At 46.5% G+C, this 21,954-nt stretch overlaps 1 protein-coding gene across 1 annotated transcript in view; it reads left to right on the top strand.

Moving 5' to 3' along the window:
* ABCC8 (ATP binding cassette subfamily C member 8) overlaps positions 1-21,954 on the top strand; it is a 73,639-nt gene that overhangs the window by 12,841 nt on the left and 38,844 nt on the right. The window contains exons 6-10 of the mRNA XM_063093500.1: positions 844-1,032; positions 8,566-8,730; positions 13,461-13,616; positions 16,020-16,154; positions 16,451-16,613. Of these exons, the coding sequence (XP_062949570.1) occupies positions 844-1,032; positions 8,566-8,730; positions 13,461-13,616; positions 16,020-16,154; positions 16,451-16,613 (808 nt within the window). The remainder of the gene's footprint in view (positions 1-843; positions 1,033-8,565; positions 8,731-13,460; positions 13,617-16,019; positions 16,155-16,450; positions 16,614-21,954) is intronic.

Genomic DNA, 21,954 nt, shown 5'->3' with positions numbered 1-21,954 from the left:
TTACAGTCACAGACCAGGACCTCAAAACCCTGGTGGGACAGGCAGGGAAACTGAGTGAAGGGAAGAGGTTTGTCCTAAGTCACACAGTGAACCAAGGACAAGTCCAGGTCTGCAGATTCATAGGACAGTCATAGTTGAAATGGCCCTTACAGTTTAGGTCATCTGGTCCAACATCCTCATAGTCCAGATGGAGAAAATGAGGCCCTGAAAAGGGAGGTGACTCCACTGGACTTCCCCCTGCTCCGTGTTCTTTTTTCTGAAGTTCGATGACTATAAAAGTGGGAATTTTCACCTGTTTTTGAAGGCAGGAGTGTTAGTGGCCTGATCCTTACAATAACTGTGAGTTGGACCAGGCAGGGATCTCCCCATAGTACTGAGGAGGAAACTGAGGCCCTGAGAAAGGCTGTGACCTGTCCAGAGCTGGGCCAGAGCTGGTAGGTGACAGAGCCAGTCTCCTGACTCCCAGTCCAGTGCTCTTTCACTGTCTCTGCTCTAGCACCTGGGTAGACACCAAGGCAGACATGGTGGCAGGTGGAAATGAGTAAGTGTGTCACACAGTGCCTCCTTGTTACGGTGCTGTGCTCATCACATAGTCCCGACCAGCTGTGTGACCTTGATAACCCCTCTGCCTCAGTTCCCCTTCTAGACCATGTTTGTGTTGATAGGACTCACCCAACCACGCACTTGGTGATTCCATGATTTCTTCCTGGAGTTCACTGTTGGCAGAGGACATGGCCACTGGGTTTCCCCAGGCAGCAGGAGCCAGGGGCATCCTGGGAGGCTGGGCCCTGCTATGAGTGAACCCTCGGCCCCTCTGACCTGGCCATGGGTCTCTCTGGGCAGCGGAAGGACATGCAGAGCACTCAGGGTGCCCGGGCCATCTGGCGGGCACTTGGCCATGCCTTTGGAAGACGCCTAGTCCTCAGCAGCACTTTCCGCATCTTGGCCGACCTGCTGGGCTTTGCTGGGCCACTGTGCATCTTCGGGATTGTGGACCACCTTGGGAAGGACAACCACGTCTTCCAGCCCAAGGTAGGCTGCCCTAGGGGTAAGGCAGGACACCCTCTGAAGGTTTTCAGTTGTGCATGAGAGTGCAATGTGCATGAGCTGAGGCCACACTGGTGTGGCTCTTTACACATGCACAGAGCCCTTGGCAATATCCCCCTCCAGAGGAGGCTCTGCATCTTATCAACAGAGATGTCAGAGAGCTTATGCCCCAGGAGTTTTGTGATGCCCCACTCTCCTCACCACACCATCACCACCGTAATGCCTCTTCCAGTTGTAACATCATTCAGAAAGTTGCAGGAAGTGCATTTGTTTTTCCCAGTGTCTAGAGCATCTACAATTTGCTAGATCTGTTGGCTCTGAGTTCATGTCATCTTAGTAGACTCTAAAGAGGTTTTCCGGGATCTGTCTTCTTCCTAGCACTCGAGGTTCTGCAGGGGCATCTTGGGGGCTGCTGTTAGGGGAGTGGGAAGCCTCAAGATGGTAAGGCTTTGTCTCTCTACACCCCAGATTTCATTCAAAGCTGCCCTAGCTTTATTCATATATTGGACTTTCCCATTAAAATTTTTTAAATTTTTAAAAAATTTTTATTGGTTATAAATATTCATGAAATACAAAGCTGATTGTCACTCCTCATGCCCAAGATGTGAAAGCCAGATCCATACTGGCAGCATGCTCATTACCACAAATGCGATTGTACCCCATGTCCCCCACCCAATTATCCCCAACCTCCCTCCCCCTCCCCCCTTCCCCCACTCCACTTTGTATCCCTAGGTATGTTCTCTGCCTCTGCAAGTCCAACACACCACTGTGGTCTTTCTTTCCTTCCTTCTTTCTCTCTTAGCTCCCACTTATGAGTGAGCACATGCGGTATTTATCCCTCTGTGCTTTGCTTATTTCACTCAACATAAGTTTCTCCAGGCTCATCTATGTTGTTGCAAATGGGAGAATTTCATTCTTTTTTATGGCAGAGTAGTATTCCATGGTGTATATTTACCACAGTTTCCTTATCCAATCATCCATCGATGGACATTTAGGTTGGTTCCATGTCTTGGCTATTGTAAACAGAGCTGCGATGAACATGGGAGTGCAGGTATCCCTTCAACATGATGATTTCCATTCCTCTGGGTGGGATCCCAGAGGTGGGATTGCTGGATTGTGTGGAAGATCTATCTGTAGTTGTCTGAGAAACCTCTATACTGTTTTCCATAGTGGTTGTACTAATTTACAGTCCCACCATCAGTGCGGGAGCATTCCCTTTTCTCCACACCCTCGCCAGCATTTGTTATTCTCCATCTTTTTTATTATAGCCAGTCTAACTGGGGCCCATTAAAATTTTTAAAAAAGGATTCCCTCTTACCAGCCAGCCAACAACAATAACAACAAAAGGGTTCCATGGCTTAAAAATACTTGAAGCTCATTGGACTAGAAGATATTCAGTTCTAAAGATGCTACAAACTGAAATTTGTTGAACAAAAGAGACAGAAAACCTTTTCTGGGAGGGTTATTTTCCCTGCTTGGGGTAGTAGCATCCACTTCAGGGATTGAGGGATACTTCATTCTTTTGTCTGTTTCTTTGTAGCCGCTTAGGTTTAGATGGCCACAAGATGGAAAACTTGTCGCCCCTAATAAGTCTCAAAGTTTTATTTTCTCAGTCATCATAACATTTTAACAGATAGTCCAAAAACAATGCAGAGAATAAGTAATTGGGGATCTTAATCATTTATGACACCCTTTGTGTAATGTTAATTCCTCTCATGACCTCTAAAATCACAGTTAGCAGTTAATCCTCAGAGGGTTTATATTAATTTTTCTGGAGATATAATTAGTCAGCTGAGCACTTTTGGTCAGGAATATGAGATACACCAGGTCTGTTTATCTGATTTATTCAGCAAACGTTTACTGAATCCTACTGTGTGCCAGACCTGGGTTGGGCTGTGGAAATGTGGGGGCACTGGTTATGACAAGATCTATTAACAATAATAATAGCCACTTATTGATCACTTAATATGTACAGGCTATGTGCAGGAGTTATTCATGTTTTATGTCATTTAATCCTGAGAAAAACCCTTTGGGGTGAGTATTTTTTTTGTAATAGCTTTATTGTGATGTAATTCACATACCATACAATTCATGAGATAGGTATTCTTCTTCCCATTTTACAGATGAGAAACTTGAGGCTCAGAGAGGTTAAGTAACTTTCCCCAGGGTTTCTCAGTTACTTAATAACAGAGTCAGGATTTGAGTCCAAGTCTCTTTCACTCCATAGTCTGGGCACTTACAACTGTGATGCTAAATTGACTGTTATCATCAGGCCTTCACCTCTGGCTCTGAGGATTGTGAAATCCAATGGGGAAGAGAAAAATCTGAATAAGACATTTTTATACAGTGTTTTACATATGACTGTTAGGAGGTATATACAGGGAACCATGGGAAGAGGGAGTGACTGACTCAGCTCATGGACATGAGCTGTCGTGGACAGCTTCATAGAGGAGGGGGTATTTGAATGGGGCCTTGACGAATGCATGGGAGTTGGCCAGGCTGAGATGGGCAGATTTCTTGTTCTAGCAAGAATGTGAGGAGTCTTTTTGCTTATTTATACTTCGATGGTTTGGGAGGCCTTCTCTGGCTTTTGAGTCTTTTGGCTTTTTTTGACCCAGAAAAAGAGAGGGAAAGTGACTGCTTCTCTTACCCACAGGAGTGTCACTTCCAGCTTTAGTCTATCCATAGGCAACCCCAGAGTACTCTACATTGACAACCCTGCAGCAACATGGAGGCAGGTGTTAATATTAGGGGGAAATGACACAGGCGAGAGCCCCTGGAGGAGAGAGCTCTGAGGCAGGCTGCGCCAGGGAGATGGCGAGAACAACACATAGCATTTTAGTTCATCCGAATGTTAACGTTGCCATCTTTCTTCTCTTTTCTATACACAAACCTGGGATTTATTGCTCTCATTGGAATGCTCTTGTCCCAGTTACTTATCAGCACACAAATCCCTGAGACAGATGGCCCTGCCTCAGTGGCAGCAGGCCTTATCAGATCTAGTATTTGTTCCCGGCAGCCCAAATACAATTAGCGAATTTCCAACATAGAAACGAGAGTTGAAAGTAAATATAATCTCCAGTGTCTGCAACAAAGAATTCTCAATTATGTGGTTGCCTGGGATATGCCTTAATTTTTATTAGGGCTTCTGAGCCCAGAAAATGGGGGAAAGGGGTCATTTACTGAGGTCATTTGGCTCATCTCCCTGCCTCCCAGCAGTCCTAATCTAGAGAGCCGTGTACTGTTCTGGTCTTTATGAAACGACAGAGAAGGAAGCTCCCTAGCTACATGTTGCAGTGATAACAACCTTCTGGGTGAGGAAGCTCTTCCTTCTGTCCTGCCGCGGTCTGCACAGCCGGACACCCCCTGTTCACTCATTATCAGCGGCTGCCCTGTCCCCTCTTCCCTTCCAGGACACACACAGTTGGCAAGAAACATGTTGCCCTGAAACATGTGGCTGTTGGCATCCGCGAGGATGAACATTTCTGATTTCTTCTTTTGTTACTGGAAGTGTCTATGACCTGCTAGATCTTTGATGCTCTTGTCCCCCCGCCACTTCCCAGGGAAAGCTGGGACCAGGCTGGGCTCTGCCCATGCTCTGTCTATTTCCAGCTTCCTCTCCTGCCCAACCCCCACTCCCAATCTGTCTCCTGCCTGCCGGGGATGCCACTGATCCAGCTGGAGGTTGAGGGAATTGGATTCATAAAGAACTACTGTTGTCTGAAACCTGCCAGCACTGCTCTGGGCTATCAGCTGAGCCAGAGAAAGAAAGATCAGTCTGGGTTTGATCTAAGGGCCAAAGCTTCCAACACCTCTAAACCTCAGTGGGAAAACGTGTAGGTTTGTGAGTTGTATGTGTTTGTTGCTGACTGAGTTCTCCTGGGAATTCCTATGATTCTATGTGTCCTTGTGTTTGTCCCTGTGTCCTGGTATGTCATTTTCTATGCATGTGTGTTCCCATTTGTGTGGCCATATTTGTGACCATCACTATGGGTGACTTAGTGAACTTAAATGCATTGGTGTTTCTGTGACTTTGTGGTATCAGTGTGTGGGTTGGCCTCTTCATGACAAGGTTCATGCAGCTGCTCTGACCTGGAGTGCCTGCCTTCCCTTCACTAACTCCTTCTCGGCGACCAAGACTCTGTTCAAATGTCACCTCCTCCAGGAAGCCTTCCCCTGGTTGAATGAGATGCCTCTCCACTGTACTCCCATAACATCCAAGAAAGCACCCCTTGTCTCTTTCCCTGACTTGACCGTGAGTCCCCCAAGACAGAAACTGTATTGTCTGACCTCTAGGTGCCTTGCACCCAGCTCCCTGCCTGACACCCAGGAGGTACAAGGAAAATGATTCTGCTATGAATAATGTTGATAGAAGTTACTGTATATTGAGTGCTCATGCTTACTAAATATCTTTACATGTTTTGTTACATTGAATCCTCACAACAACCCTCTAAGTAGAAACCCTTAATAGCTTCATTTTACAGGTGAGGAAACTGGGCTCAGAGAGGTTGAGGAACTTTCCTAAGGACACAATGGCTAACATATGATGTGTCAGGATTTGAATCAGATATGGCTAACCTCTAAGTCTAGGCTCTTAACCACCAAAATGGGAAGAAAGAACCCAAGTGATCTCCTCTCCTTTAAGCTCCAGAGAACAAAAGAAGGGGACCTTCCCAGTCACAACTCTATCCATGCAGGTACAATAGGGGTCAGAACTATACAGTCAGGAGTCCTGGGCTCCAGCCCTACTTTGCAACTAACTCTCTGCAACTTTGCTCCTCAGCAGTCACTTACATTCTGCAGCCCTCAACTGCAAACCATAGAAAGTACATGGGGCATGAAGGTTATATATGCTGATTAATTTTAAAACATATTTATTGAGCACTACTGGGGAAATCCCTGAAAACAACCACAATTTCTTCCCTGAGAACTTGTGGAAATGTACGACTAGGGTATATGATCTTCCAAAGCATTTATCTTCCACCAAATGTCAAGTTGTAGGTCCTTGGCCTTTCTCTCCTGCCGTGGTGCCTTCAGGGTACTGGCCAGTGCCCTTACACGCATTCCCAGTTTCCTAGGGCCCTCTTCTCACTAGACTTCACCAGGCCCTGCCTTCCTTGGGCAGCACCCCAGGCCTCTTGACTAGTCTGGTACCCACTTCTTAGTCAAAACTTAACTATCCAGATTCCATCCCTTTTAAACTATCTCTTTGAAGAGAGATCTAATAATGACCTTATGACATTTACCTGCAGAGAGATTTTCATTTTAGCAGGTCACAAAATACTCGATCCAAAGAAATATAGTTTTCTGACCTTAGGGTATGTGTGTTGGGGAGGAAGCAAGGGGTCAACGTTTTGACTTTAGAGCTAAAAAAGATAATTTGTTGCTTTGTTTAAAATGTACAAATATTGATGAGTGCATTTAACAAGTACCACCCATAGTCTAGCCAACGAATGTGATTAGTTGATTTTTGAAGCCCTTTTCTGCAGCCTGTGTGTTTTCTGATCACTATAGCACAACATGTGGCATTCCATGCTACTTGAGCACTTTCATGGTGACTGGTGGTCTCAGGTGCATAGTGTTCCCATAAGTATCATAATGTACCTAATCATTCCCTGAGATTGGACATTTCCATGAGTTTTTGCACTCTCCCCCTGTTCTAACTCAGAAATAAACATCTTAGCACATACAGCCATTTCCTTGTGTTAAATTATTTCCTTTGGGACAAATTCCCATGATGTGTTTTGCTGCTTTAAAATAATGGATTCCATTCTTCAGAGCTGGGTCTCTGCAGAGGTGGATCAGGAGAATCCCAGGCATGTTAAACAGAACCAAATTTTCCTAAGCCCACATGCCTATATTTTTGACCTAGAGCCAGCCACATGGGCATGTTTCCATCCCCCACAAGTCCCAAGCCTGTAACTGACTAAAGTACACCCAAAGTCAAACGGCTAGATGAGGCCTAGGCAGTGGGTCTCGGCTAATGTTTTGGAATCACCCAGGTTCATGTCCATGTGTTATTCCCTTGCCAGCATGTGGCCTTGGGCCAGCCACTTAAACATACTGAAATTCTATTTCCTCCCGTGTGAAAGAGGGCCAGTGACAGTACCCTTCTCGTTAGATATTGTTCGGTTGGCGTGCTCCTCCTGATAAATACTGTCTCCTATATCTTCCTCCCCTGTAAGGTCAGGTCTGTCCCCTGAAGCCTAATCTCAAGGTCCCTTGTGCTGTGTGCAGCTCTCAAGCAGCAAATGCCACACGTGTTTTGTGTTAGCCACCTTCTATCTCCTCCTCCTGCTCCCCTCTGCTACAAAGGTAAACGGGACAGGGAATCAGGGGCTCCAGCCCTCAGTGGGCCTTCCTCTCAGAGTCCTTCATGTATCCCTCAGTGGCTGCCCTGTGTCTTTTTCCTGCTGTCCCCAACAGAGGAGAAATTGCTGTCCCACAAGCAAGGGAGAGACTGTTGTAAGAGGACTAGACAGTTCCAGGGAGCAGCGAGGGCTGGTTCAGAGTCTCTGTTAAACCGCAAAGTGAAGTCTTTTCTACCATCCCAGATCCAGGAATTTCTGATTCTAGGAGGAAGTCCCACTGAGAGCCTTGCCCCGTCAGCCTGATCCTGGTTGTGGACATGCCCTTGGGCTCCTCTCGTCACTTTGTTCCCATCACTGTCTATCCTGCAGCAGCTCCCACACCCGTCCAAGTAGCGTGCAGAGTTCAGGGCAGAGCCTCAGGAAGGGGAGAGCTCTGTCTTCATAGAAATATTGATGTGGCTCTGCTGGGGAGCGATGGACTCATCAAGATCAAAGATTTCCTGGGAGGTATTGATGCTGAATTTGGAAACATATGCCGCTGTTACATGGTATCTTTAGCAACAAAGTCAAAATGTTTGTTTTTCTTCACTGGTTATCAACTGAGATCTTACTGGAAGCGCAACAAGAGAACATTAAATATAAAAAGAGGTCCTGCAAGGCCACTAGGCTGGGGACTTGGGTTTAAGATCTTTTTAGTCTATTGTAAGTGATGAGTTCCCATCTCTCCCCTGGGAGTGCCACAATGCCGTATTTTCCACTGGTCTTTTTTGCTCAGAAATCACTGCAGAGCAGGCTGTTGGCGGGTATAGGACAAGGCCTCTACTCATTCTGTTTCTGTAACAGAGAACACACATTGCGAGATTTACTGTAGCAGTTCTGGTTTTGGCTGCTCCATGATTTGCTCTATTTTTTCTTGTTCCAGAGTGAGCTCCCCTGGGCCTGCTGGCCACAGTACTGAGAGTCACATTTATGAGCCCCATTCTGTTCCACTAAGTGGGAAGATGAAGAGAGGGTATAGGCAACCCTCCCTGTAGTTAGAAGAAGTTGACTTGGATTTATTAGTCTAGTTTTTCACTCATAGGCAATTGTATAAGGCTTCACGAGCATGGAGGGTGCTGGAATGATCACGGCCATTGTGGCACAGTGGTATATACTAACAGTGGCCATGTGCTGGCAGTGACACCCTCTGAACTTCTCTTTCCAACAGACACAATTTCTCGGGGTTTACTTTGTCTCATCCCAAGAATTCCTTGCTAATGCCTACGTCCTAGCCGTGCTTCTGTTCCTTGCCCTTCTACTGCAAAGGACATTTCTGCAGGCATCCTACTATGTTGCCATCGAAACTGGAATTAACTTGAGAGGAGCAATACAGGTACTTGGATGATTTTTTTTTTTCACTTTACAATAAGAACCGCATTATTCATCCTCATGGACACTCAAAAATAACTCTGCTCGAATTTATTTTTTGTTTTAACAGTGCTTTGAAAATATAACTATGGCCAAGGCAGTGTGGGATAGTGGCAAGTGCCTTGGGTGGACTTGAGAAATGTAGTGGTTCTAGCTCAGGTTCTGCCTTGGACTGGATCTGAGATGTCCAGCGCTCAGCCCTTGGGCCTCGTCAGCCTTGAAAGTGGCAGGCATCACCAGCAGATCACAGCACTCTTCCTTGCCGAGTGCATATGCAACCTCAGAATCCTTCTCTATATACTGCTCCAGAGTTCTGCTACCAGACAGTCTACTTTGGGTGCAAAAAAGAAAAGAAAAAGAAATGTGTTTGACATACCACTTCTATATAGCCTTTAAGATCCGTTTGAGTTCTTCAATCTTGGGTCATTAATGAGATAGACTTTTCTGGTCTGATGGGTCACTTGGGTCTCGGCTCTTGGTCCTGCCTTCTGTGGCATCCTTCTTAGAGTCGGTTGGAAGGATGATCAAAGTCAGGGAGGACTCAGGGCCCCTTTGGAGAAGGTGGTGATGAGAGTTGTCCAAGCCCCAGTGTTTTCATTAGAATTTCAATTCAGCTATTGGAATAGGGAGATCCTGTATGAGAATAGTTCAAATAGGATAGAAATTTGTTGATTTTTCAGAATCAAGGCTGGTGTAGCAGCTACATGATCATCAGAGACCTGGGGTCCTTCTATAATGTTCCTGTGCCAGTCTTCTTAAGTGACTTTTGTCTCATGTCCAAGATGGCTATTGAAACTGCCACTGTCATGTCTACATTTAAACCAGCAAGAAGAAAGAAGGGACAAGAGGGGGGAATGCCACTTCCTTTTAAAATCATAATGCAGAAGTTGCACTACGTAACTTCAGGAGGCACCATTCAGATGGACTATACCCAGACAGCCAGAGTTCAGACCTTGACACTGTTCCCAGCCAAGGCTATATGGTACTTCTCCTCTCAGTCTCTTTTCTGCAAAGCCTCTGATCCTGGCTCTCATCCCACTGGTGAGAAATCGGCCAGATGACCATCCTAGAGAGGCTAGAAAGTATGATCTTTATTTTTTTTTTTTAGAAAAAAGAAAAGTTTTATTGACATTTTTGAAGATAATACAATTTCAATACTACTATTGAGGTTGTTCATAGTAAAGCAGGGAGCTTTATGTTACCATCTTGAATTATCCCCCACAATTCAATTTTTTTAATTTAATTTCATTTTATCAATATACAGTGTAGTTGATTTTCATGTCCCTTTACCAAATCCTCCCTCCCCCTCCCTCTCCCCGCTCCATCGACATCATATCTGTTTGCTTGTCTTAATAAGTTCAAGGAATTGTGATTTTTGTTTCTTCTTCCACACACCCTCCCCATTTGTTTTTGTATTTATTTATTTTTAGCTCCCACAAATAAGAACATGTGGTATTTCTCTTTCTGTGCCTGACTTACTTCACTTAATATAATTTTTTCTAAGTCCATCCACATTGCTGCGAATGGTACTATTTCATTCTTTTTTATAGCAGAGTAGTATTCCATTGTGTAGATATACCACATTTTCCATATCCACTCATCTGATTATGAACCTTTGGTCTGGTTCCAACTCTTCGCTATTGTAAATAGTGCTGCAATAAACATTGGCATACAGGTATCCCTTTGACATGATGATTTCCATTCCTCTGGGTATATTCCCAGCAGTGGAATAGCTTGGTCATATGGTAGATCTATCTGTAATTGTTTGAGGAATCTCCAAACCATTTTCCGTAAAGGCTGCACCATTTTGCAGTCCCACCAACAATGTAGGAGGGTTCCTTTTTCTCCACAACCTCGTCAGCATTTATCATTCACAGTCTTTTGGATATTAGCCATCCTAACTGGAGTGAGATGGTATCTCAGTGTGGTTTTGATTTGCACTTCCCGAATGCTGAGTGATGTTGAGCATTTTTTCATGTGTCTGTTGGCCATTCGTATATCTTCCTTTGAGAAATGCCTATTCAGCTCCTTTGCTCATTTTTTAATTGGGTTACTTGTTTTTTTGCTGTAAAGTTGCTTGATTTCCTTGTATATTCTGGATATTAATCCTTTGTCAGATGTATATTTTGCAAATATTCTCTCCCACTCTGTTGGTTGTCTTTTAACTCTGTTAATTGTTTCTTTTGCTGTGCAGAAGCTCTTTAGTTTGATATAATCCCATTTGTTTATTTTTCCTTTAGTTGCCCGTGCTTTTGGGGTCGTATTCATGAAGTCTGTGTCCAGTCCTATTTCCTGAAGTGTCTCTCCTATGTTTTCTTTAAGAAGTATATTTAATTCTTTAATCCATTTTGAGTTGACTTTAGTGTATGGTGAAAGGTGTGGGTCTAGTTTCATTCTCCTACATATTGATATCCAGTTCTCCCAGCACCATTTGCTAAAGAGGCAGTCTCTTCCCCAGTGTATAGGCTTGGTGCCTTTGTCAAAGATCAGATGGCAGTAAGTGTGTGGGTTGATTTCTGGATTATCTATTCTATTCCATTGATCACTGTGTCTGTTTTTATGCCAGTACCATACTGTTTTGGTTATTATAGCTTTGTAGTATAGCTTAAAGTCAGGTAGTGTTATGCCTCCAGTTTTTTTTTTTTTTTTTTTTTTGCTCATGACAGACATATATAGAAATTCTCCTTGGGCAAAGAGGAGAGTGGACATTGGGAGATAACTAGTAGATTCTTCCACACCCAGTAATTTCCATGAAATTGTGGCAAAAGCCCAAACTACCTTATTCTTCAAAATGTTCCTCAGAATCATTAATATTGACTGGCCCTGTGGGAGCCAGGGTCAGAGGCTTTGCAGAAAAGAGACTGAAAGGAGAATGGTATAGCTCAGGCTGGAAACAGTGTCAGGGTCCAAACTCTACCTGTCTTGGTTTAGTCCTATGTGAATTGTGCCCCCTGAAGGTGTGTAGTGCACAACTTGTGCAGCTGTACATGACAACGCTGCCCATCCCTAGTGGTTTTTCACTGGGACAGCAGAGTATTTCCTCAGGGATGTCATCATGTGAATATGGTGGAAAAAGCCCAGGAAAATACAAGACCCTCTAAGATTCATGGGGGCTCAGAGCTAGGAGGAACCAAACCGTTGCTCAGGTCAGAAAACCTCTTTGAAAATCCCAGTCTCTGCTCAGACCCCTCCAGTGACAGGCCAGTGTTGTGGTTAAACAGTTTTGTAATTAAATCTGCTTTTTATTTGTATGTCATAAATCACACCCCAGCTCAGTATTTTCCAATTACTCTAAAAGAGCCAAAAATGGCTTTTTAATGTATTAGCATGTAATTATTTTTCTCAAACTGTTTGAATCTTTTGCATTAATAAGATTAATTCATATGCCCCAGAAAGGAAATACTGGCATTAATTATGGAAACAAATTAGGGAGAAAAAAACCTCCCTTTCTGAGGTTTACAGAAAATTATTTACAGAAAATTTACCCTTATAGATAAGGTTCTGTGTCTTCATGAGCTTGAGAATAAACATGTTTTTTTGCATGAAAAGTTGTTAAGCAGAATTTCTGCAATTATATGTAGTTTTTTCAAAAAATATACTAGCTATCAGCTGATTGTGCATTACTACACATCTTCTTCTTTACTTAATAATGCTTCATTTCATAGATTACTCTGTGTCCCTACTTTGCTCAAACTAGGTGGTTATCTTTTGACACCTAATTTCACATAACCTAGGATGTGTGTAGATTTGTCAAAAATATTATTGCCATTATTTTAAACCTTACGCATGGTGTATATAAGCTCACAGAAAGACAGTATAGGTTTATGCTTTTAAAAAACCTGGCCTACAAAAAAGCCTGAGTTTACATAAAAGATGAATTAAGGGCCGGGAATCCTCCTTACAGCAGAATACACAATAGAATTTTATTCAAGAGCAGGCATCCGTAGGACATTTAAGACAGGAGTGCATTTTTCCTTGTTCAAGAGCACGTAGCCTAAACACTGCAATCTTTCTGGAAGGCACGATCACTGCATATAGAGCTTGTATGTTCAGAGCTCAGGGGGAGCCATTACCATGGCTGCCCTCCATCTGCCCTGTGGAGGTCCTTGGGGTAGCTGGACTCTAGGGATAGTGCTGGGGCTGCCCGACACTTGTGGTATCGGGCACAAGGTACTCAGACTTTCTGAGACTGAACCCTTGTTTCGTTCCAAGTCTCAGTTCTGACAGGACTTGGCCCCAGAACCCCCAGTTAGAGACGGCCACATTAAACCAGACTGATACTGCCACTTCATCATTTTCATGACTCTGAAGTGTATTCTCCACTGGCCTCTGGTAAATCAAGAATACAAATGGACATGAAAATCTGCTTTTAAGATTTAAGAGCTAATTGAGTCCTGTCCCCAAAGGAGAGGCCTTGCTTGCTGGGGAAGCAGCTTGCCATGCTGGTGTGGATTCCTCGCATGAATTCTGCCTCCCTGACTCACCTAATCTGTAGCAAAGCCCTTTACCTCCCTGAGCCTTCGTTCCCTCACTTGTAAAATTGGAACGATGGTACAGTGCCCCCTTACTGAGCTGCTCTGGGGCTCCCTGGGGGATGTCTGAGAAGCCCCTGGCACATTGTAGCCAGGTGACATCGGGGGTGGTGATTAGAATGATGATGATGAAAAATGTGATGAACTCTGTTCTCATTTCTAGACCAAGATTTACAATAAAATCATGCACCTGTCCACCTCCAACCTGTCCATGGGGGAAATGACTGCTGGGCAGATCTGTAACCTGGTTGCCATCGACACCAACCAGCTCATGTGGTTTTTCTTCTTGTGCCCAAACCTCTGGGCTATGCCAGTACAGGTATGGGACGTGTGTTGGGGGTGTGAGGGTGGCAGGACACAAAACCAGAATCTGCTGGTATGTGTCCAGTGACTGGGAGTTCACCGTCTTCCATTCCATGTTAGCATCTTCCACCCTTTCAGGGTCTCCTACCCCTGTCCTTATACTGTCCTATGCTCTGTAAGCACTCTAGCCATCTCTCTTGATGATCAGAGAAGGCAGTGTCATTAAGACTTTAAAAATGCAGCCAACCTTAAATAAACTATAATATAATCATATGTGGAACACTTTTGCAGACATTAAGAGTTATGTTGTAGCAAAGCACTTAATTACACTAAAAAGGGTTTATGATACATTTTTATACATTTTTAAACAACAAGACTAAGTTACAAAATGGTATATAAGTATGCTTCTTACTAAATTGGAACACCCTAGGGCTCTCCCTGGTTTGTAATCTTTTTTGGTCACATAACACTTTTTTTTTTAATAACAGCTTTATTGAGATATAATTCACCCATTTAAAGTGTACAATTTCAGGGGCTTCATATCCCCCCTGAAGTTTATCAAGGACACCAGGTTACGGAACTCAGCTATAGTGGAGACCTCTGTGTTTCCTAATCATCAGAGAGGCCCAGAGAGGGCAGAGACCTTACCCTGGGCCACACAGCAAACCAGTAGTAGCACAATACCAGGTATCTCCTTTCTGTAGTTCGCTCATGACAGTGTTCCCATGAGGCTTTTTTGTTTGTTGGTTGTTTTTAACAAGGAGCGTTAGCCACTTTGTACTGATCTCCAGCCAGGCACTATTCTAGGTACGTATCATAAGAGGTTCATTTAATCTTCACAACAGTCCTGCAAAGTGGGTGTGATAATTACCATTTTAAAGATGAAGAAGCTGAGACTCAGGGAGGTTAAGTAACTTGTCCAAGATCGCACAGCTGATAAGTGCTGGGGCTGCATTCAAACTCAGGGCTGCAGACTCCAGGAACTGTGATCTCCCCACTACATTAAATTGCTTTCTTAATCTGTGAATAAGAGACAAAATAACCCTTTTATTCCTCATATTTGCTTTGCACACTCAGAATCTCTGATTTTTGGTCTTCTCCCCTATGAGGGCCATTCAGACCCCTGTAGAAGACAGGAATGGGCCAAGGAGACTGGGGAGCATGGGGGAGGAGGGATAAGGGAAAAACACAAGGAGGAGCTGAGAGCAGTAGCAGCTGTGTCCCCAGCTCCTACCTTGGAGGTGGTGTGGATGCAGGGGCTGACCCCCAGCAGGTGCCCTGTTGGTGACACTCGGGTGCCCCGGGAGCTTTCTGGCACAACCCAAGCTGGCTGAAGAACCCTGCCTCACGCCCCCCACCCACCCACCCAATTGCCGCCATATGAGCGCAGCTAATGAAAGGACCAGGTGCCAGGAATAACTTTCCAGGAGGGTGATGGGAGCAGGCTGGCAGGAGCAGGAAGGTTCCTCATCTCCTAGCATGCTCCTCTGCCTATCCATGCCAGCATTTGAAGTCAGTTAAACACTGGGAGGCAGGTGGGGAACCAGTCACCTCCCAGCCTCTAAGATGCCTGCAGGAGGTAAAATGCAGGAGGCTTTCTGTGATTAATGGAAATTACAGCACCTTCCACCTACTCCTCTTTCCTTGACGTGGTGCATGGAGCTTAATGCCAATCTGGTGTAGGGCCAACCCAGGGGGCCTTTTATTCCCCCCCGCTTTTCTCAACTAAGGGAGCCAGCACATCTGTTCTTCTAGAATAAGCCCTGTATTTAGAGGTGTCTGCCCTTGAAGGCAACCTGAGAAACTGTCATCTTGGTGCTTTGGGGACTGGCAAGAGTGATTTACACTTCTCATACATATTCACAAGTAGACAATATTTACATAAAGCTAGAAACAGAATTGAATTCTCTTTTCAGAGAATATCTGCCAGAATCACTAAAAAATTAAAGACACCAGGCACATAAGAATGGAATGCAAACTCTCAGACCCTGGGCTGGTTCTGTCTGGCACAGATGCAGCAATTTTGCCCCTTTTTTCTTTTATCACTTTTTTCCAATAAGAATGAAACATCAGCCTTGACAGCCAGCAAACAGAACAACGGTGCTGTCACACTCATTGTGCAATCTCAGCTCTGTGACTTCCATCTGGAAGGTAGACATGGAGAAAGCTAATACTTCTGCCAGGCTAGCAGATAAATGCAGTTAGTGACCAGCCCAGAAAATCTCTGCTTCCATGAGAGCCCATCGTGCTAATCCCTTCCTCTGAAATTGCTTTGTCACACCTTCTCACCAAGATGATTTGGGAACCTGGGCATGAGGCATGCCCAACTCCAGGAGACTGGGGAGGGGGGGATTTTGCCAACACCCCCAGCAGGGCAGCCACCAAGTCAAAGGGAAATCACCCACTGACCCTTCCCCAGATCATCGTGGGTGTGATTCTCCTCTACTACATCCTCGGAGTCAGTGCCTTAATTGGAGCTGCTGTCATCATTCTGCTGGCTCCTGTCCAGTACTTTGTGGCCACCAAGCTCTCCCAGGCCCAGCGGAGCACACTGGTGAGTGTCCAAAGGTGTGCGTGTGTCCCTTTTCCCCACTCTTCCCCATGTCGCCTGCTCCCTTCCCCTCACATCAGTGGCTCTCCTCCCACACACCCACACTGTCGTTGACCTTGAGTAGGTCACGTCACCTATCCAGGCCTCAACTTCTTTGTGAAATGGAGTCCCTGGAGAGGGCGGAGAGCATCTCTGTGGGGACAGGAGCTGGGCGGGGTGGTGGGGCATCGACTCGGTGCCTTCCCTGTAGGTGGGATGAGGGCGGTGGAATGTCCTCTCTGACTCAGTGACCCCTGCAGGAGTATTCCAACGAGAGGCTGAAGCAGACCAACGAGATGCTCCGCGGGGTCAAGCTGCTCAAGCTGTACGCCTGGGAGAACATCTTCTGCACGCGGGTGGAGGTGACCCGCAGGAAGGAGATGACCAGCCTCAGGGCCTTTGCCATCTACACTTCCATCTCCAGTGAGTCCACCCCAACCAGCCAGCCCTGGTGCTGCTGCCCACGTGCAAGGATAGAGTGTCAGAGACTGGATGGGGAGGGTGTCAGTGACAGAAGCAAGGAGGTTTTGAGATTGGCTTCAATAGCTGAGCCCCAGAAATCACAGTGTTCTTCATTCATTTATCCAGCAAACATGTATTGAGAGCCTGCTGTGTGCTGGGCACTGTGCAGGCCCTCAAAATACAGAGGTGAGAAAGATAGACAAGGTCTCATTCCTCATGGAGCTGATATGGCATTGACAGGCAGCAGTAAGCAAATAAACAATAGCAGTTTCGTATTCTAAGTCTGAGGGGTTTTCAGTACGTCAGACTGAGCTGCTGCCAGCCTGGAGAAAGCTACAAGGAAGCTTTCATCTAGCTGGGCCATGCAGAAGAAAAACATTAGTTATCCTTAAAGATCAGAAGCCCAGGCTTCAGGTACTCACAGGTGGAGAGACTGAATTTATATTAACCAAGTGGTTTAGGACTCCCAAGCCAAGAAAAAAAAAGTCAGAACTGGTAAAACTCCTAACATTCCAACAGATACACATATTAAAACCATTTTACAGAGACAATGGGAATCCTATGGCAAACACTCCTGTTGAACAATGAGCTAATAATAAAGAAATAAAAATCCACAAGAGAAAAATGCACCACCAGAGAGTCAACAGATGCAAAAAAATAAAATTAGTCCCTCAATACTTGGAGATGATAGAATAATCTAAAAGAGATAATTAAACAATTTTCTTTAAAATAATTAAAGAGCTAAAAGAAGGTAAAACCCACAAGGCAACACAGGAAAGTGTCAGGGGTAAAGAATCCAAAGAACTTACTGAAATTAATTCAGTGAACAATGGTCTGTGGCCAGAGTGAGGGCTTCTGGAGTTCAGGTGATCAATAAATTCCGGCCCGAGTTTATCTCACAGTTGGTCTCCTGGCTCCATGAACCCACCCCATGGTGGTTACTTCCTAGTGCATAATTGGGATGTAGATATTTAGCAGCTGGCAGAGCTCACACTGGTTCCCAGACCTGTCCAGTTTAAGCCGTTATGATAAGAAAAGTAAAGTGGAAGCACCCAATGAGAAAAAACAAAAAAGAAACAAAAACCGACTTAGTGTACAGTTTAAATGAATTATCATAACGGAAGAGAGAATTTGAGAATTAAAAAACAGATCTCCGGGAAGTACACAGAATGTGGCAAGGAGAATACATGGAAACCGTTTTCTGCAAGTTGGGAAAACTGTTTTAGAGATGGGAAACTGAGGCCCAGAGGGCAGTCTGTTCCTGAGGTTAGTAGCATGGCTCAGACGAGAACGCTAAGTCCCTTAATTCCCAGCCTCTTGCTATTTTTCCGTGAAGAGTGGAGTGAAGAAGCCTTGGGACACCTTGGGGCACCACTGTGAGGCTATTTGCTCTTAAAAGGAAACACCTTAGCATGGGTTCTGACAGGAGCGGGAAGCAAGGAAGGAAATTAGTAGAGGTTTCTGATTGTTCCCCTGGCTGAAATTGATTCTTCCAGGTTGGGGGGGAAAGTAATGGAGGGTGTGCTGGAAATGTCTCCTGGATAGGCTCGTACAGTGAGCCTCATGGAGAATGCAAGGGTCGCTCAGGTCATCTGTGTGCTCCTGGCAATCGTGCTGCCTAGAGAGAGGGTCTGATGGGGCCAGGGGGCCACCATCCAACGTAAGTGTTCTCACAGGACACCCCAGCTAGACCATGGTGTCCTATGCCTCGGGCAGGGACCCCAGCCATCCACTATGCATGGCATAAGCAGAAAGTCCTGCTGAAATCTGATTTTCTCAGAATGGAGCTGTGAGCATGGCAGGCAGCTCACCAAGATACACCAAGTTCCTGGTGTCTCCCTTAATCCTCATCCCTGACCCTGTGGCACCCAGAGCCTCTGCGGACCATCAGGCTGAGCACTCCATAAGACAGAAGAAATTGGGAAGGAACATCTGGAGGGCTCAGAAAAGCCAGTGTCCCCAACGCCAGGCCCACTTCTGTCTCCTCTCTGTCTGCTCTGCCTGCCTGCCCTGTGGGGCTGGTGATGTGAACAGTATCCTTACACTTGTGCACAGCCCCTGAGTTGCAGGTTCCTGGCTCACCACAGTCCCCAGCAGCGAGAACAGCCGCTGAGGTAGGGGAGGGCTTCTCTGGTTAGCTAGAGGACTTCCTCTCCCAGCAACAACATGGCAGGGTGGGGTAGGGCAGGCTCACCGTTGCCGAGATAGAGAAAAGGGAAGCAGCAAGGAAAGTGGGGGCACTGGGTCCCCAAGATTCCTGGCACAGGGGGCAGCTGAGTGGGGGCAGCCTCAGGTCATGTAGTTGAGGGCAGGTGGCAGCTGCTTTGACTGCTCCTGGGAGATGTATGCTCATTTTCTGCATTCCGAACTGCAACCTGGGACATGTTTTCCTATGCAAACATCATAAGATGCCTAGGTTCTCAGGCTAGCCCACTGAAGCCTTTCTAGTAGGTGCTCTTTGTCCCATGGGGCCCTCAGAATACAAGCCATGGATTTGTGACAGGCCTAGGGCCAGGAGGACCTATGGAAAAGACACTTCAAGTTGTCAAGAGCTAAGATGACTCTGGAAGGAGTAAGGGGCTCTGGAGCCAAACAGGAGCCTGCCCAGGGCGCTCATGTCCAAGTGACCTAGAGGAATAAACAGAGCAGCCCTGGAAGAGGGGCGTGGGGAAGGGAAAGGGAAAGCTCAGGCAGAGCTTTGAAAGCCAAGAGCTGTTTGCTTAGTGTGTTTGTCCTTCCCGGCTGTGTTTCCTTTCGCTGGTCAGCAGTGAGAGCATCAGCAATGAGAGCGGGAGAGACGTGGTGGTAAGGTAGGGGCACCTCCCAGCTGCAGGCATATGCTGAGAGTGTTTTCATCCACCGCCTCCCGGACTTCCTGCCTTCTGTTACCAGGGATCAAGACACAGGTCATTAGGCTTGAGGTAATGGGGCATCTCTCGTTCTTGCCCCTGGTGCCAGTCATGAGATCTCCGGCGCCACAGAAGAGCCCAGAGTCTCATATCCTGATGGGGCCCCTGCAGTGATGCCTGCTGGGCGTTCAGTCTGTTGTCCCTACACCATGCCATGCACTCAGGCTGTCAGGCAGACAAGATTGCCTCTGGTACTCTATCTGATGGCCTTGCCATGTGTGTCACTGAGAGCTCCTGGGTGTGGAGCCCTGAGCTGGCATGGGGCAGTGCAGGGGGCTGAAAAGGGAACAGGTACAGTTTCCCTGACATAAAAATCCGGAATTGATATTTCCTCTAGAAGGAAAACAGATGTAAGTTACTCAGCAGGTGTCGAGGGAGCCCTGCTGTGCACTAAGAACCAGAAAGGATGCAAAGGATAAGATGTGCTTCCCGGTCTCGGTCTCGAGGAGTTTACGCTGTGCTGGGAAGTCAGAGCTAACATGCGTAGAACAGTGTGGCGTTGAGCGCAGGAGTGTGTGGCTGGCTCTGCACTGGCTGCCTAGCAAGCCTGATGCTCTTAATCCTCATAACTTTGTGAGTATGTTGCTCTGTTGTCCCACTTTACAGCAGGGAGGACTGAGGCTCAGTGAGGTGAAATGACTCACTGAGGTCCTCAGCCAGTAAATGGCAGAGCCGGAGAAGGAAGCCCATGTGGGCTGGGAGTTCACACAGTGCTTCATAGAGGGGAGATTTGGGCTGCATCTTGTACGATGAGTAGGACTTCAGAGAGTAGAAGAGAAGGCGGGAGAGAGCTGGAGGCAAGTGCTGTGGTCACTCCCTGCAGAAGTCAGTGCAATCTTTATTTCCTTGCAGATGCAGCATAACTTTAGGTGTTTCCTGTGTATTTGAGGACAAGCTTTGCAGAGGTGGCAAAGGGGTCCTAGGTTCTACCAGTCAACCAACTGATATGCTGCCAGTTTGTCCTGTCCTTTGTGCAGCTCCCATTCCAGAGCCTTCTCTCTGTGCCAGGCTTTCTTGAGGCCCTGGGCATTAAGGAGGAGGCAGACATGGTCCCGGCCCTCGCTGTCTTGTGGGAGATTGACCATGCCCATGAACAGTGGCTGTGCAGGTGGTCAGAGCCATGGGGTCTGTTCCAAATGCCCTGCTTTCTCTTTTGCATAACTCATCTGGCCCTGAGTCTTTTGCTTCTTTCATTCACTGATTTAACAAATATTAATGGAGTACCTACTGTGTGCCAGGCCCTGTGTTAGGCATTGGAGATGCAGTGGTAAGAGGACAGATGGGTCCCAGCCTGCAGGTTACTTACAGTGTACCAGGGAGGTGAGAAACACAGCAGTGTCATGAATGACAGGAACAGAAAGAGTCATAACAGTGATGAGTTTTACCTGACCTAGTCTCTGGGGCAGTGGGTGCCAGAGAAGGCTTGTCAGAGGTGAAGCCCATTGCTGATTCCCAAGGGATGATGACATGTTAGCCACATGAGGGGAGCAGTGCCCCAGGCACAGAGGACTAGGAGTCAGAAAGTTGATGGTGTAGTCAAGAGTCGAACATAATTGGGTGAGGAGAGGGGAACAAGACCAGCTCATGCAGGACCTGTGTGCTATGTTCAGGCCCCTGGGTTTTCTCCTGAGGCAGGGGGAGCCATGGAAGGAGTATGAGTAGAAGGAAATGTGTTTGTCATCTCTTTCAATGTCCTGTGCTCAGGGGTCTTACCTCTTCCCATTCGAGTCTGAACCAGTCAGGCGGGTCCTCCTTGGGTGAATGTGGCTGGCCTCATACCATGTCCTAAAATACAAAAAACAAAAAAACAAAAAACCCAACGCTGCCATGGCGGGGGAGGCAGGCAGGCTGGTGCTGGAGAACCCCCTCACCAGGCACGCAGCACAAGCCCCTCCCCACAACGCAGGGCCTGCCTATTCTTTGCAAGGCTTGCCCTCCCTCTGTCCTCCGTGGGACCTTGTGGCACAACAGCCAGCATAGGGAGACAAGGTGACCTTGAGACGAGGCCCACTTTCTTCTCCAGCTTCTCTGAAGTTCTTCAGTCTTTGCCCTTCCTTCCTCCAGTTGGCGCAGCCACAGTGCAGTTGCTTATGCACACCCCGGCCTGGTTTGCAGGGAGGAGGAGGCTGGTGGAGGGGGAGCCAGGGAGCTCATCAGTTAGGAAGCAGAAACCAGTCTGACTGCAGGGCCTCCTGCCATGCTTCCTCAGTGCCAGCAACAGACACATGGTTAACCTGCTTTCCTTCTCCCTCTGTTGACGTCCTGAGTGTCGGACTGAATGGGAAATAGCCCTGTGCACTTGAACACACATTTCCCCTCCTGCAGGTGCAACTTGCAATTAGGCTCAAGCTGTGAACCAGCAGCCTCCTCCACCAGCCCCTCCACGTGGAACA

The sequence above is a fragment of the Cynocephalus volans genome, chromosome 4 (assembly GCF_027409185.1).
Source record: "Cynocephalus volans isolate mCynVol1 chromosome 4, mCynVol1.pri, whole genome shotgun sequence".
Lineage (NCBI taxonomy): Eukaryota > Metazoa > Chordata > Mammalia > Dermoptera > Cynocephalidae > Cynocephalus > Cynocephalus volans.
The sequence above is the reverse complement of the archived record's forward strand: the minus strand, read 5'-3'. Positions and strand labels throughout refer to the sequence as shown.